The following is a 12,003-nucleotide window of genomic DNA, read 5'->3' as shown; positions in this document are numbered from 1 at the left end:
AGTCAGTTCTAGAAACGCCCGTGCTTTGACGATAACATGTTCATAAAATATATCACAAGACTGTTCTTTTTCACTTCATTTTGTATAGTAGTTCGTACTAAAGGTATCACATCCTTTTTTTATCAATATATATTTCCACAACCATACATATCTTTTTTTTTTATATAAAATCTTCAAATTCTATTTACCAATAAACCCACACAGAACAAAAACTCCATTAGACGTCTGTTAGACGTCGACAGCTCCATGCGACATCTAATAGATGTCTAATGGATGTCTGGATGAATGGATGTCTGTGTGGGAATCACTCGATTATATCTATATAAATTGTCACATTACAGTAACCTAGATATAACATTTGTCACAAACATGTTACATTACATGTACATTATTGTTATCTTGTTGTTGCCAGTAAGTAACGAACTATATAATTATTTCATTACAGAGTTATATTGCATAAATAAGAGAAAATTATATAATCCCAAAATAAATCAGGTATAACTATTACATTATATGTTACTTCCATGTTATGTAGCAGTTATATTTTGTGTTTGCTGGGTTATCACGTTAATAAATCGACTAAACTGACGATAGTTTTGTTAATAGTAACAATAACTGGATGAAAGCACAACACGATACTAATAACATAATATAACATAAAGGCACGTAACAAAGTAGTTGTACGCAAATTATATATATATATATATATATATCCTCACTTTTTCTATTTTTTCTACTCTGTGCGATATAAAACTCGGCGCAAGTTAAAAATCCCAGAGTTACCCTGTTCTGCAAATTATTTCGCAGCACAAATACACGCAGCGCAAAAATAATGCTCAAAGTTGTGACTTTTTTTACATCACGACATTAGTTATTATTGCGAAAACCAATAAAGCAATGTGCGTTCAGAAAGAAAAAATGAAACAGCTGCCACACAGTTGTCATAAACGTTTTTTCTTTTGAACACGCCTAGCGGATTAGCTTGTCAAATCAATAATATTAATGATTCCCAGTAAAACTATCTGTCACTGAATCAATGAAGTAAAATATTAACTGATTCGCAGTGAAATCTGTCACTGAATCACTTAATAAAAGTTTTACTAATTTATCTTAAAAGAGACATTCTTTCACTAAACTCAGTAACATTGTGACTGATTCTTATTGAAACTATCTATTATTGAATCAATTAGTGAAATTTTAACTGATTCTACTTAAGAGAGCGAAGAAACGGACGGCAAAGAATAAGGGGCAGAAATTGATCTAATAAAACCGAGACGCGAGGGATTTCTTTTCTAGCGAGCTGTAGCAATGTGATTTGTGAGTCGGCGCAAAGCGGCGGGATTTTATATTTAAAGAGGGTGCAGCGCCGGCGGGAATGCGAGCGCACGAAAGAGAAACGAAATATATTTCATTGTGTAATCCTCTTTCCTCGAGAGAGGAAGTGGACGACGGCGACAAAACCGCCGCGAAATTCCTGTGCTCGCTCAGGAATCTCTTTTCCGCGCCGCATACATGGAGCGTTCCAGAGATCTCTTTTCTTTTCCCGCATTCCCATGTCGCAACGCGGGGTAAGACTACGTCTTACAAAGCCCCGGGCTCAATTTGTCTCGCGCTTTCGTCGATCTCTTGCTTATTCGCCGACCGTCACCGTCCGCTTGACCGTAAGCGCGTGTCGAAAACGTGTCTCCCGCGCGTGACTCGGGGAGAGCCGCCATCGAGAGAGATTTTCCTTCGGTATTAATACTTTCGCGGGGAGAGATGTCACGTGTTCGCGCCTAAGGCTACATTTGTAAACATAATCGGCACTGATGTCGCCTTGCGAGTTCTTCGGAACAATGACGCGGTGTAAGCGTCGCGAGCCAACAAAAGCCAATCAAAATTCTGCAAAATCTTCACTCAATTAAGACTCATATAAGTAGTTAAAATAAGTAGTTCGCAAAAGAGAAACAATTACACTTTCTAGAAATTAGGTTTACCATATAAAATAATTGTTTTTTTTTTTTTTTTTTTTTTACGAAATGTGTAAGGTACGTCATTTTTTTCGTCGACCGTTTGTTCCGGTCTTTGGCGATTTAACCGATCATGAACGACACGCTACTGCACTTTGATTTCCGCAACGCGTATCACTGCCAAGAGTGTATCATGCTGCTGGATGTCGGAGCCGTGTGTTTCTCGAAACACGCGGCGCGGCGGTGAACGATGCGAGAGAAGAGGAGTCGCTCGCTTTCACTCCGAAAATAGTTTGCCGCGACGCTGCATATAGATGCGCCGAGGACAAATAGATGATATGGGGCCGAATAAAATGCGGGGTGTTTAGCGGGATGTGCTCTACCGCCTGTGGAAATGAATGAAGGATGAGAGAGAAGGAACGGGATATTCGCGGCGTTCGACACGCGCATCGCGGCTGATCGATATGTGAGCAAAAAAGAAACATCGAAAAAAGAAAAAAAGAAGAAGAGAAAGGACACGCGAGCCGACTGCCGTGAAGAACGAGAAGTGATTCCCGATCAACCTTCATTCCACACTTTGCACACCCTCTGGAATGCTCCAATGCGCATTCGCTTGCGACCATGCTCCGACGGTAGCCACTGACGGGGAAAACGAGCTTTCAATGTTGATCAGAACGAGCGGCTTCTTGTTAAGCTTTGATTTTTGCCTGCCTTGTTGCATTTATTTCCAATTGTTCTATTTTCTTCGTTTTATATTTTCATAGTTTCATGTTTACCAATTTTTATTGAGATTGTTTTTTAGATCTCTGATTTGTTTGTCCTACGCGCGCGTTGATGAAAAGTTATTTATTTAAAATTTTAATGTAAATTGCGCGCACGCGGAACTTAATTTAATATCTAACTTCTTGTTTTTGACATTATAAAGCGAGATGATCGTCGAGATAACTTAGATGTCGGCAAAGCTCAACTCTTCATAAACACGATGACAGCGACAATTTAACTGTTTGCTTTATTTACACTGTAATCAGGCCAAACTTTTGTCCAAGCGAAAGGTTGGAAATTGTCAGAAATTTAACGTCACAAAAGTAGTAAAAACATCACGTGTGTGATTCTCTGAATTGCGAAAAATTCTTCTTTTTTTCTCTTTTTTGATTTTTTAGCACAATAATTTCAAGGCGCGAAAAACGCTTGTTTATCCGGAATGCCGGTCGTTGGTATTTACCGAAGCATACCGCTTTTATTATAGATTGAACGTTACAATAATTACTGCTTTTCTGTCTAGATTCCCTCTTTGGAAATGATTGAATTATTTTTGCGCGAATAAAGGAGGAAACACAATGTGACTCAAGACGAGTCGCGTTTGGCGACATGCCCGAGATTATCGGTGAATAAACCATCCGATGAGAAAACTATCGCTTTTCTCTGCTGCAAATAGCTTGCATTTTTCAATCGGCATCATGTCGAGTAAAGTCTTACTGTTCTCGCAACAGTGAAAATTCAGTAATTATATCTCACACAATAAAATTATTATAAAAAAACTAAAACAATAAAGTATCGCAAATCGTCGAAATTACGACTGTTATCTTTTGTGATGGTTGCCAACTTTTGAGTATTATGATTACAAATACATATATATCGTGACGAGTAAAAACAAGCCCAAGATTTACAGACGCGTCCTCAAAAGTGTTATTTCATCGCATCTCACATGGCATGTCTTGCAGAGATTCTTGCATCTCTCTGTTTCCGCGCGAATCTCCAAAGATTTTCGGTATAACCGCGAGTGTGATCCGAAACACTTACTCGCAGTGCGAGAATATCTCGCACTTAAGCGCGCGGTTCTCTCTCTCTCTCTCTCTCTTTCTCTCGCTCGTATTCCCTCAGTAGCGCGATTACACGAAATTTATTCAGTCGTCGCGATCTGCGTTGCATTATCGTGCCTTGATCCCGTGACGCGGCGCGGGTACATTAGCGCGTTTATATATTCTCGAGAGAGACGTCTGCGTATATTGCCAGCGAGAATCTACGATGGGTAAATAACGAGCGATGTTTCGGACCCGGGGAAGCATTTTGTTTCGGTAAACGTTCCCGGTACGGCCACGCGGCCCTAAATCGTAGCGAGACGACGGCTCGTAGAGACCGACGGTATCCTTCGGAGTTTACGACGCTTGCCGCCGCAAGCCTCGAACGAGGAAAAACTGTTTTCTCTCTCTCTCTCTCTCTCTCTTTCTCTCTGCATCGTGCCGCCGTGTAAATATTCATTAGACGACTCACGAGACGGTCTTCTTCTTCTGTATTCCTATTCTCTTGCCTCTGAATTCCCGAAGACACAGACGTTTCTGGAGGACGATCCATGCGCGAGCGAGTGTATCTGAAACTGCGTTACACTAATTTTCGAGAATGCAAGTTATGTTGTTCAATTTGTGTGTGTGTGTGTGTTTTGCGTCTTTGCGCATTTCTTTTGAAAAAATGATTTTTTTTCTCTGTCTTGCTTTGTGGAGAAGTTAATGTCTTCTATTTTGGAGATATCAACTTCTTTTTTTATTTCTCTGCGATTTTCAACAACGTATTTTCGCCTAATGGCTTGTGCTGCACATTTTACCGTCTAATTAGAGCCAAATTCGCGCACCGCTCGCAGTCACGTGCATTACCACAATTATGTCGTGATTACGTGGTATGATTACGCGGGTTTGTATTACGGTGCGATGTAATGCGTATCACGGGAGCTGTTCGAAAGAGCTTTCGAACGTGGACGGATTAATTGAATGCAGCATTTGCTGCATGTTTGCACGATTCCCCGAGATACAGAAGAATGTCATAAGTTTTGAAATAAATGCGAAAAAGAGAATTTATCAAAGTGTATTTCTCGAAGTTTAAAATTTCGACGAACATTGTCGATCATACGTACTTTTTTCCGTCAATACAGTTTTACATTTTATTTTTTTTAACCATAGATGGAGGATTTAAACATAAGATGGAGATTACAATAACAAAATGCATGAAATTAAAACAGCGCAAAAATAAATTTTGTTGCGCTAAGCTGTGTTGGAATTTATATCCCGAACTTATGTCGTATCGTTGTGTCGACTCTTTCTGTATGTAGTTCTCTCAGCATATATCGGTAAGTGAAGTGCTCGGACAACATACACACGAAGCTGGAGATAATTTTAAACCACTTGTATTTTCATTATTTAGAGAGAAAAAGAGAGAGAGACAGAGAGAAAATTACGTTTGCGGTCTTGGAACAAGACTGTAATATAACAATAGTAATTAGCGTTTATAAGTGCTTTGTTAATTGTTGCAATTAATTACGAGAACAGTGTTTTTATATCCATAAAAGAATGTACAAAATACCCGCGTGTAAATTTACATTCAGTTGTAATATAATAAAACAATCACCGGAAAGAACAATAATTTCAAATAAATTCAAATAATTTCAAATAAATTGATTTATTTATGCATATTTTCTCGAACGTATAAATTAACGATGAAAGTACATGTTACTATGTGCAATTTGCATGAAAATTGCAAAAATAATAAAATTTGACAAAAAAGTCATTGTGATGCTATTTCCGACGCATTTTTCATAATTAATGCGAACAACACAGAGAACGTAGACAAAATGCGCAGCGCGTTCGATTTTCAATTTGCGAATCCAACGCGTTTTCTGCCGATGCGCCAGCCAACTGACCCAATTTCGCGAACTTCGAATTCGGGCTGCACGGAATCGGGTAACGATAATTCCAGCGATTCCTCCCATCGCTGCTTCCCACCTATCGTCTCGTCACGCTACACTCGCGAATACCTTCAGAATGATCCTCCGACCGTAGGATAAACTGAAATCCGCCGACTGGGTTAATGGTTCACTCAAGCACAACCGGAATTCTCAGTCGCTATAACTCGGGCAGAGATTAATTCGCGACGTCGCAAAGTCAAGCGATTTAGATGTGGACTCGTGAGCACTTCACTCGCGAACATTTTCGCCAGTTAGAAAAAAGTTCAGTTTATATGTACAAACGTTGATCGTTATCTCGATCGCACTACGTCTTCGCGAGAATGTATATACATTTCTCGCGGGTACACATTTTTCTCAACTATATTCTTTTTTTGGCTAAATCGGAGTAAAATTCACGATTAATCGTGTATATTCAGCTAAAAAAACTAAACTGAATAATGTGTATTTAATCCTAAAAGTGTGCCGTAACAAATTTTCATTTAGATTGAATTTTTTAATAAGAAAATAAGATCTAACTTGTTATACGTCATTTAAATTTATAAATAAAAATAAATGTGGTCAATTTTTTCCAATATATTCTTTTGATTATAAATCAACAATATTTTGATGGTGTAAAACGAATTTACCTGAAAATAGCTACTGTATGATGATGTGACACATGTTGGCGTATTACTTTGCCTTATGCTACTCCACAAAGAATACTCATATGATAAACGACTTTCTGTTTGGTTGCTTTACAAACTACACACCCACATTCAGGCGCGATGGATTGTCACTGATGATCCACGTTGTCTCGTTAAGCAGCCAGAGAAGAGGCTATGATCAAAAGCTGAGCGACCGAGCATACATACATACATGTAACAGCGAAGATTTGCGGTTTGCAAGAGACGAACATTTTCTTCTAATCCTCTATAGGGGAAAAGTGGCATGAAAGAGCCATCGTCGTTTATTTAGCCGCAGTTTCTGAACAAATCACAAAAGGTTCAGTTTTTATACAGCAACACTAGATGTATGTCACCTACAAACATTTGACAGATCATTAGAAATAAATAGTGCCGATGTATCGTATTAAAGATTTTGTCACTAAAAAGCAAATTTTTGGGTTTTATTTCTTTGTTTTTTAACATTCTCGTGTACAGAAATAACACCAAACTTATCGTGATTTTATGTACGTATTTACTTTTCTAATGATGTAAATATCTCTCAGCAAAGCGTTTATTTTATAGTGTGTTTGGAGAATATAATTTCTAAGAGAAAAAGTTTTGAAAGAGCCGGACTATAGTGTAATAAAAGGAGCCTGATAAAAAAATAAGGAGTCAAAACAAAGAAAGAATACTGTTATGAAAATGACCAAAAAATCAATAAAACTTCTTAATAGAAAATCTAGTTCTGAGTAGTGAATGTAGTAACGAATATAGAATGATTTTTCTTCAGATTCTGACGGAATATTATCACAAATAAAAAAAAAAAGAAAAATATAAAAATAAAGATAATACTAATAATTGTATAGTGTGCCATAAAAACTATAAAAAGAGTAAGCAAGTTGGCTGGTTTCAATGTAAACATTGTTCTGATTGGATACACGAAAAATTTGAGGCGCTAAATTAGTTTTGTCAAAATTGCTTTTAAAGATACCTAAAAGATTTATTAGATAAAAAGAAATAAAGAAATGGCAATAACAAGCTACCACCAGATGTTCGGGTAAATTCTTTTATAATTCGAAGATTTTAAAAAATTTTAACAAACGTTTCGATCCACTATGGGATCTTCTTCAGTGTTTTAATAATAACTTACAAAAAAATAATGATCTATTCAAGATCATGAGAATATGGATAAGAAGAATATGGATAAGAAAAGATACGCTACATAAATATTTAGTATGAGAAAAAGAGAGGCGGAAATGGCAGTCATGTAACCGTTAGTATTACGAAACAAGACGCAAAACGTCCTCCCGCTTTGAATGTAACTGACAGACTGTGTGTGTGTGTGTGGTCAGTCTGTCAGTTAGCTTGTTATTGCCATTTTCTTATTTCTTTTTATTTAAATATTCAACAAGCTGAAAACATAATTAAAAGTTTTAGTTTTCTTCTCAATTGTAATTTTAAAAGTTCTCTTAAAAGTGTGATTAATAAAGTAAGAGAGAGAGAGAGAGAGAGAGAGTTACTTAGATTTAAGTAAAAAATACATGAAGAGTTTACATATGATGTTGGTTTTGTTAATTTTGAAGAGATTGTTTAATCTAAACTAGTTTTACATTTTTGTTAACAATTGTTCATTAATGTTCATTAAAAATTTGTTAATTAATTTTGTTTATTAACAGTCAAAGTTCTTGTTATAAGAAGTCGACTCTTTTATAACATTTGATGGCTCTTTTAATGCCATTATGTTATGAAAAAGCCAAATTTTACTTTTTTTTAAGTGGAAATATGTCTATTCTTTTTTAAGTGAAAATATGTCTAATCTTGTTTTTTGTTTTTTTTGTTTAGTATATTACATAAATGAATAAATAAACAACAAATAGGAACAATAAGCGTTATGTTTGATTTTTTAAATAGGTTTTTTTGACCCTTTACTAAAACTGGTTCTTTCATGTCACTCTTTCTATATTACAAGATATAAAACCAATCCAATTGTTGCAAGATATAGTTTTTTCTCCGAAATTAGTTTTATATCGAATCAAGACAGATAATATTAGCACAATAGAAATAAAGAAAGCATGGTTCTTTGTTTCGTCTTAAGAAAAGATTACATAAAACAAATACTGATATAACTGATCTTTTTCTTAGAACAAAACAAGTTTCGTAGAAATTCTAATGGAATATATGTGTACAAGATGAACGTATTTTACGGTTGTGTGAGAATAGATGAGAGAAACTGATAGAACATGTGGAAAAAGCGATTAAAATCAGCAAGCTTCATAGATACGAGCGAATAAAGCGAAGCACCTAATCTCGCGATCAATGCTTTTCCTATCGGAAGGTATTTGCACAATATATAGTCACAGTCGATTTAATTTAAATGTCTGGTCTCTTCTCTTAATCCTTCTCTTTCTCTCTCTTATGGAGAATCTATTATTCCGGAGCACGTTCGTCCTAGCTCGCGGATGATATACTCATGACGTGCTTCATTTGCACGTTGCGCACAGAACAACTATATTGAGAGAAAAGCGGCAGTTGCGCGGCTACATTCGTTCTCTTATTTACAGAATGGAGAATCGCCGCAGTATGTGACGGACAGACTTCGGCAATTCTCGGATCCTTTGGCAAGGTTTCAACCAATTAATGGTAAGTAGTATTACTCGCGTTCCATCCTGTGTATGGCTTGGTTACAAATTTAGATTTTTGAGGGAAAATGCTTAAAACCACGCTAATACTTTCTCTCTCTCTCCGCGCTTTCTTTGCTCCTGTAACAAAACATCTTACAGCGCGCAACCGAGACTACACCGAAAAAATTATATTCTTGTAAGTAGAAGATTTTATACTTAAAAAATCTTCTTAAAGATTTTAGATGATATTCTTCTGAAATTAAGAATATATTTTTTATTTAAGAATTATAGTCTTTTTTGATAGTGAGATATATATGTTTTTCTATAGAGGCTTTTTATATTCTAATCAGTATATATTCTTATCAATATTACTATTTAGAGGATTTTCCTCTTAAAATAAGAAAGTCTTCTTGGCGCCTATTTTAGTATAAAATATACTTAAAGTAAGTGGGATATCCTCAAAACAAGAATACAATTTTTTCGGTGTATAGAACTGGATAACGTCTATAAATTTTAATTGCGTCGATTCGTTCAATAGCGCTGCGTTGTAAGAATAATTATGTAAATTATCGTTACTATATGTGAAATAATATTTATATTTATGACATGTGTGTGTAGTGTCCACGTGAGATAAGGAAAATTTTTAAAAACCAAGAACGTCTGGTATTTCTTTCGTAACATGTGCATCTTTTCGCAACAAAAAAAAACAACGTCTAGCGATTAGCACACTGCGTACGCGAATTCTTGTCGCTCATGACTCGTCCTGTCGCGCAAAAAATCAACATCTGCATCACATAAGGCTGCATTAGTAACTGAAGATTGTGTAGTCGCACGATTCAAGAGAGCTCGCAAGATTAAATTCATGTTCGTTAATCTCGCGCACACGTCAAGTAAAAATAGAGAATATTTACGATAAATGCATTTTTTTCTGACGCTTGCACCGAATAAGCTTTTTGAGCTTAAACTTTGATGACAAAATTGTTTTTTAGAAAAAGAAAATAAAAAACAAAAAAAAACGAAAAGTATTGCACAAAGTTTTAAAAAAATTTTCTTTTGTTTTTCTATTATTATAATAATATCTTAAATTAATAATTTCAAAAAATATTAACAATGTTTTGGAAAAATATTATTGTTAAAAACATTGCAATTTATTGAAATTTATTTTTTCTTTGTCGAGGAGAAATAATAAAAAAGTATTAAGACAATTGACTATATGCATGCGTGGAAACAATAAGCTTTGTATGTCGAAAATGTTGTCTGCGCGGTGGCTCTCTGTAGGTCAGATATAAAAATAATTCATTCCATTTTGTCGGTATATGAGTCACGAGTGGTAGTGCGAACTCACTTAAAATAGTTTAACGGACAAAACGGGAGCGAGATAAGAACTGAAGAAAGTTCAAAATCGAAACTTCCTGTTATCCTAGACTGCTGTTCTATCTATCGTCGATGCACGAAGTTGTTCGTAGTGTCTTCAGAAGATAAGGTGACGTTGTATGTCGTAACGCGAATGTTTAACGTACACTTCGTCCAGAACTCTTTGCGTCTTACAAAGTAAACCGACGCGAATGATCTAAAATGGCGAGTTGCTCGATCTCTCTCTCTCTCTCTCTCGCTGTAGATGTATTTTTAAGTAGATTAATGTCGGACACGAGACGGAGCATTAAGCAGATCGGTATTAATGAGTTTTGTCACCCTTGAGTGACACTCCAGTCGCTGTTCGGTTACACTCGCCGCTATAGATAGCCCACCCATGCGCGCCTCTTCGCGACATGCAACATCTCCTTCCCCGCTGACTCGCGCGCAAAGACGATATATCGCGTAGATCTTTCGGTTTGTACACCGGTGGAAACTAATGAAATTATCCGCGGACTCTTTGCTAAAAGAGTAGCACGAGTTGGCGTGCGGAGTTTGAGTAATCGGACAGAGTGTCATCTCGTTGACATCGTGACGCGGGGAGAGAGAGATTTAATAAAACAGCATAAAATGCGACGGTACATGATACTGCACTTATTTGGTCGTGAAGTATCCAGAGAAAATTAAATATTTCGTAAATAGATTGAGAGAGGGTAAAATAAAAAAAAACAACTTATTAGTTTTATCACATAAAAATCGAAACAGTTATTTTACTAATCTATTTTCGACGAATCATATTGTTTGTAATGTTGTTCTAATCAATTTTCAATTAATTTTCAATTGATTTCCAATTAATTTTTGCTCAAAAATATTATTGCAATAAATATTTCTGCTTTGTATTATTAGGTAACCATTTGATAGATAATTTAATTATTTTAATAATTAGTTTTAATAATTTTTGACAGCTTTCTGCGAGAAATAAGTACTTTTTCCGTATAGAATTAGATAGGATCAGACTTGTCGGCCAAAATTTGCTTTGATAGCGAATAAAAAGATTGCTTGAAGATTTAATTCCTAAAAAAGGAATTCGGCACAAAGAGTTTCAGTATTGATATTCATGAGATATTTATTTCTCGATGCTGATTTAGCCTCTTGATACTCGAACGGTTTTACGATCTTACGCGTTTCAATTTAAATCTGATATAATGTAATCTCCATCTTACGGTAATTTACTTGCTTCTCTATTGTTTTTGCAAGTTAAAAGCCTCGTATATTGTCTCTAAAAAAAAACTTTGTTTTGACTTGAAGCGTCGCTCGCGCGAGCTTTGAGCGCTCTATTAAAACTTTGCACGATGCTTCGAAAGCGAAAAGGTTAAAAATGCTTTGTCGCGACTGCACCGCTTGCCCGCCCTTTCCGTGTCGCCAGTAAAACATATACATTGAGTAAGCCTTGATACTACGGAGGCAATAACCCTGCATGAAATTCGCATTCATATATAGCCAGTGTTTATTTGCGCAGCGATACCACTATACCCGTGAAAAAAGTGGAAATTTTTATTCCGTGTTTAGATTTCGTATATTTTCTTGCATTTAATGCGCAGAGAAATGTTAAAATGCTTTTATTTATTTGATATAAAGTGCTTTTAGAAAGATGATTGGGACATAAAAGCATTTAAAGTTTTGCTGAGAGCACACTCAGATTT

The 12,003-nt window shown here is 35.9% G+C and overlaps 1 protein-coding gene across 2 annotated transcripts in view; it reads left to right on the top strand.

Moving 5' to 3' along the window:
• The window catches only part of LOC109859116 (transcription factor SUM-1), a 41,280-nt gene that overhangs the window by 14,616 nt on the left and 14,661 nt on the right, over window positions 1–12,003 (top strand). Inside the window, exon 4 of one of the 2 annotated variants that reach the window (XM_020437033.1) lies at window positions 8,888–8,966. The exons of the other annotated variant lie outside the window; for it this stretch is intronic. Within the exon in view, the coding sequence (XP_020292622.1) occupies window positions 8,888–8,966 (79 nt within the window). The remainder of the gene's footprint in view (window positions 1–8,887; window positions 8,967–12,003) is intronic. 2 annotated transcript variants of the gene reach the window in all.

This window comes from Pseudomyrmex gracilis, unplaced genomic scaffold, assembly GCF_002006095.1.
Source record: "Pseudomyrmex gracilis isolate BER0280 unplaced genomic scaffold, ASM200609v1 scaffold_240, whole genome shotgun sequence".
Classification (NCBI taxonomy): Eukaryota; Metazoa; Arthropoda; class Insecta; order Hymenoptera; family Formicidae; genus Pseudomyrmex; species Pseudomyrmex gracilis.
Note: the sequence above shows the minus strand (reverse complement) of the source record. Positions and strands in the feature narration are given on the sequence as shown.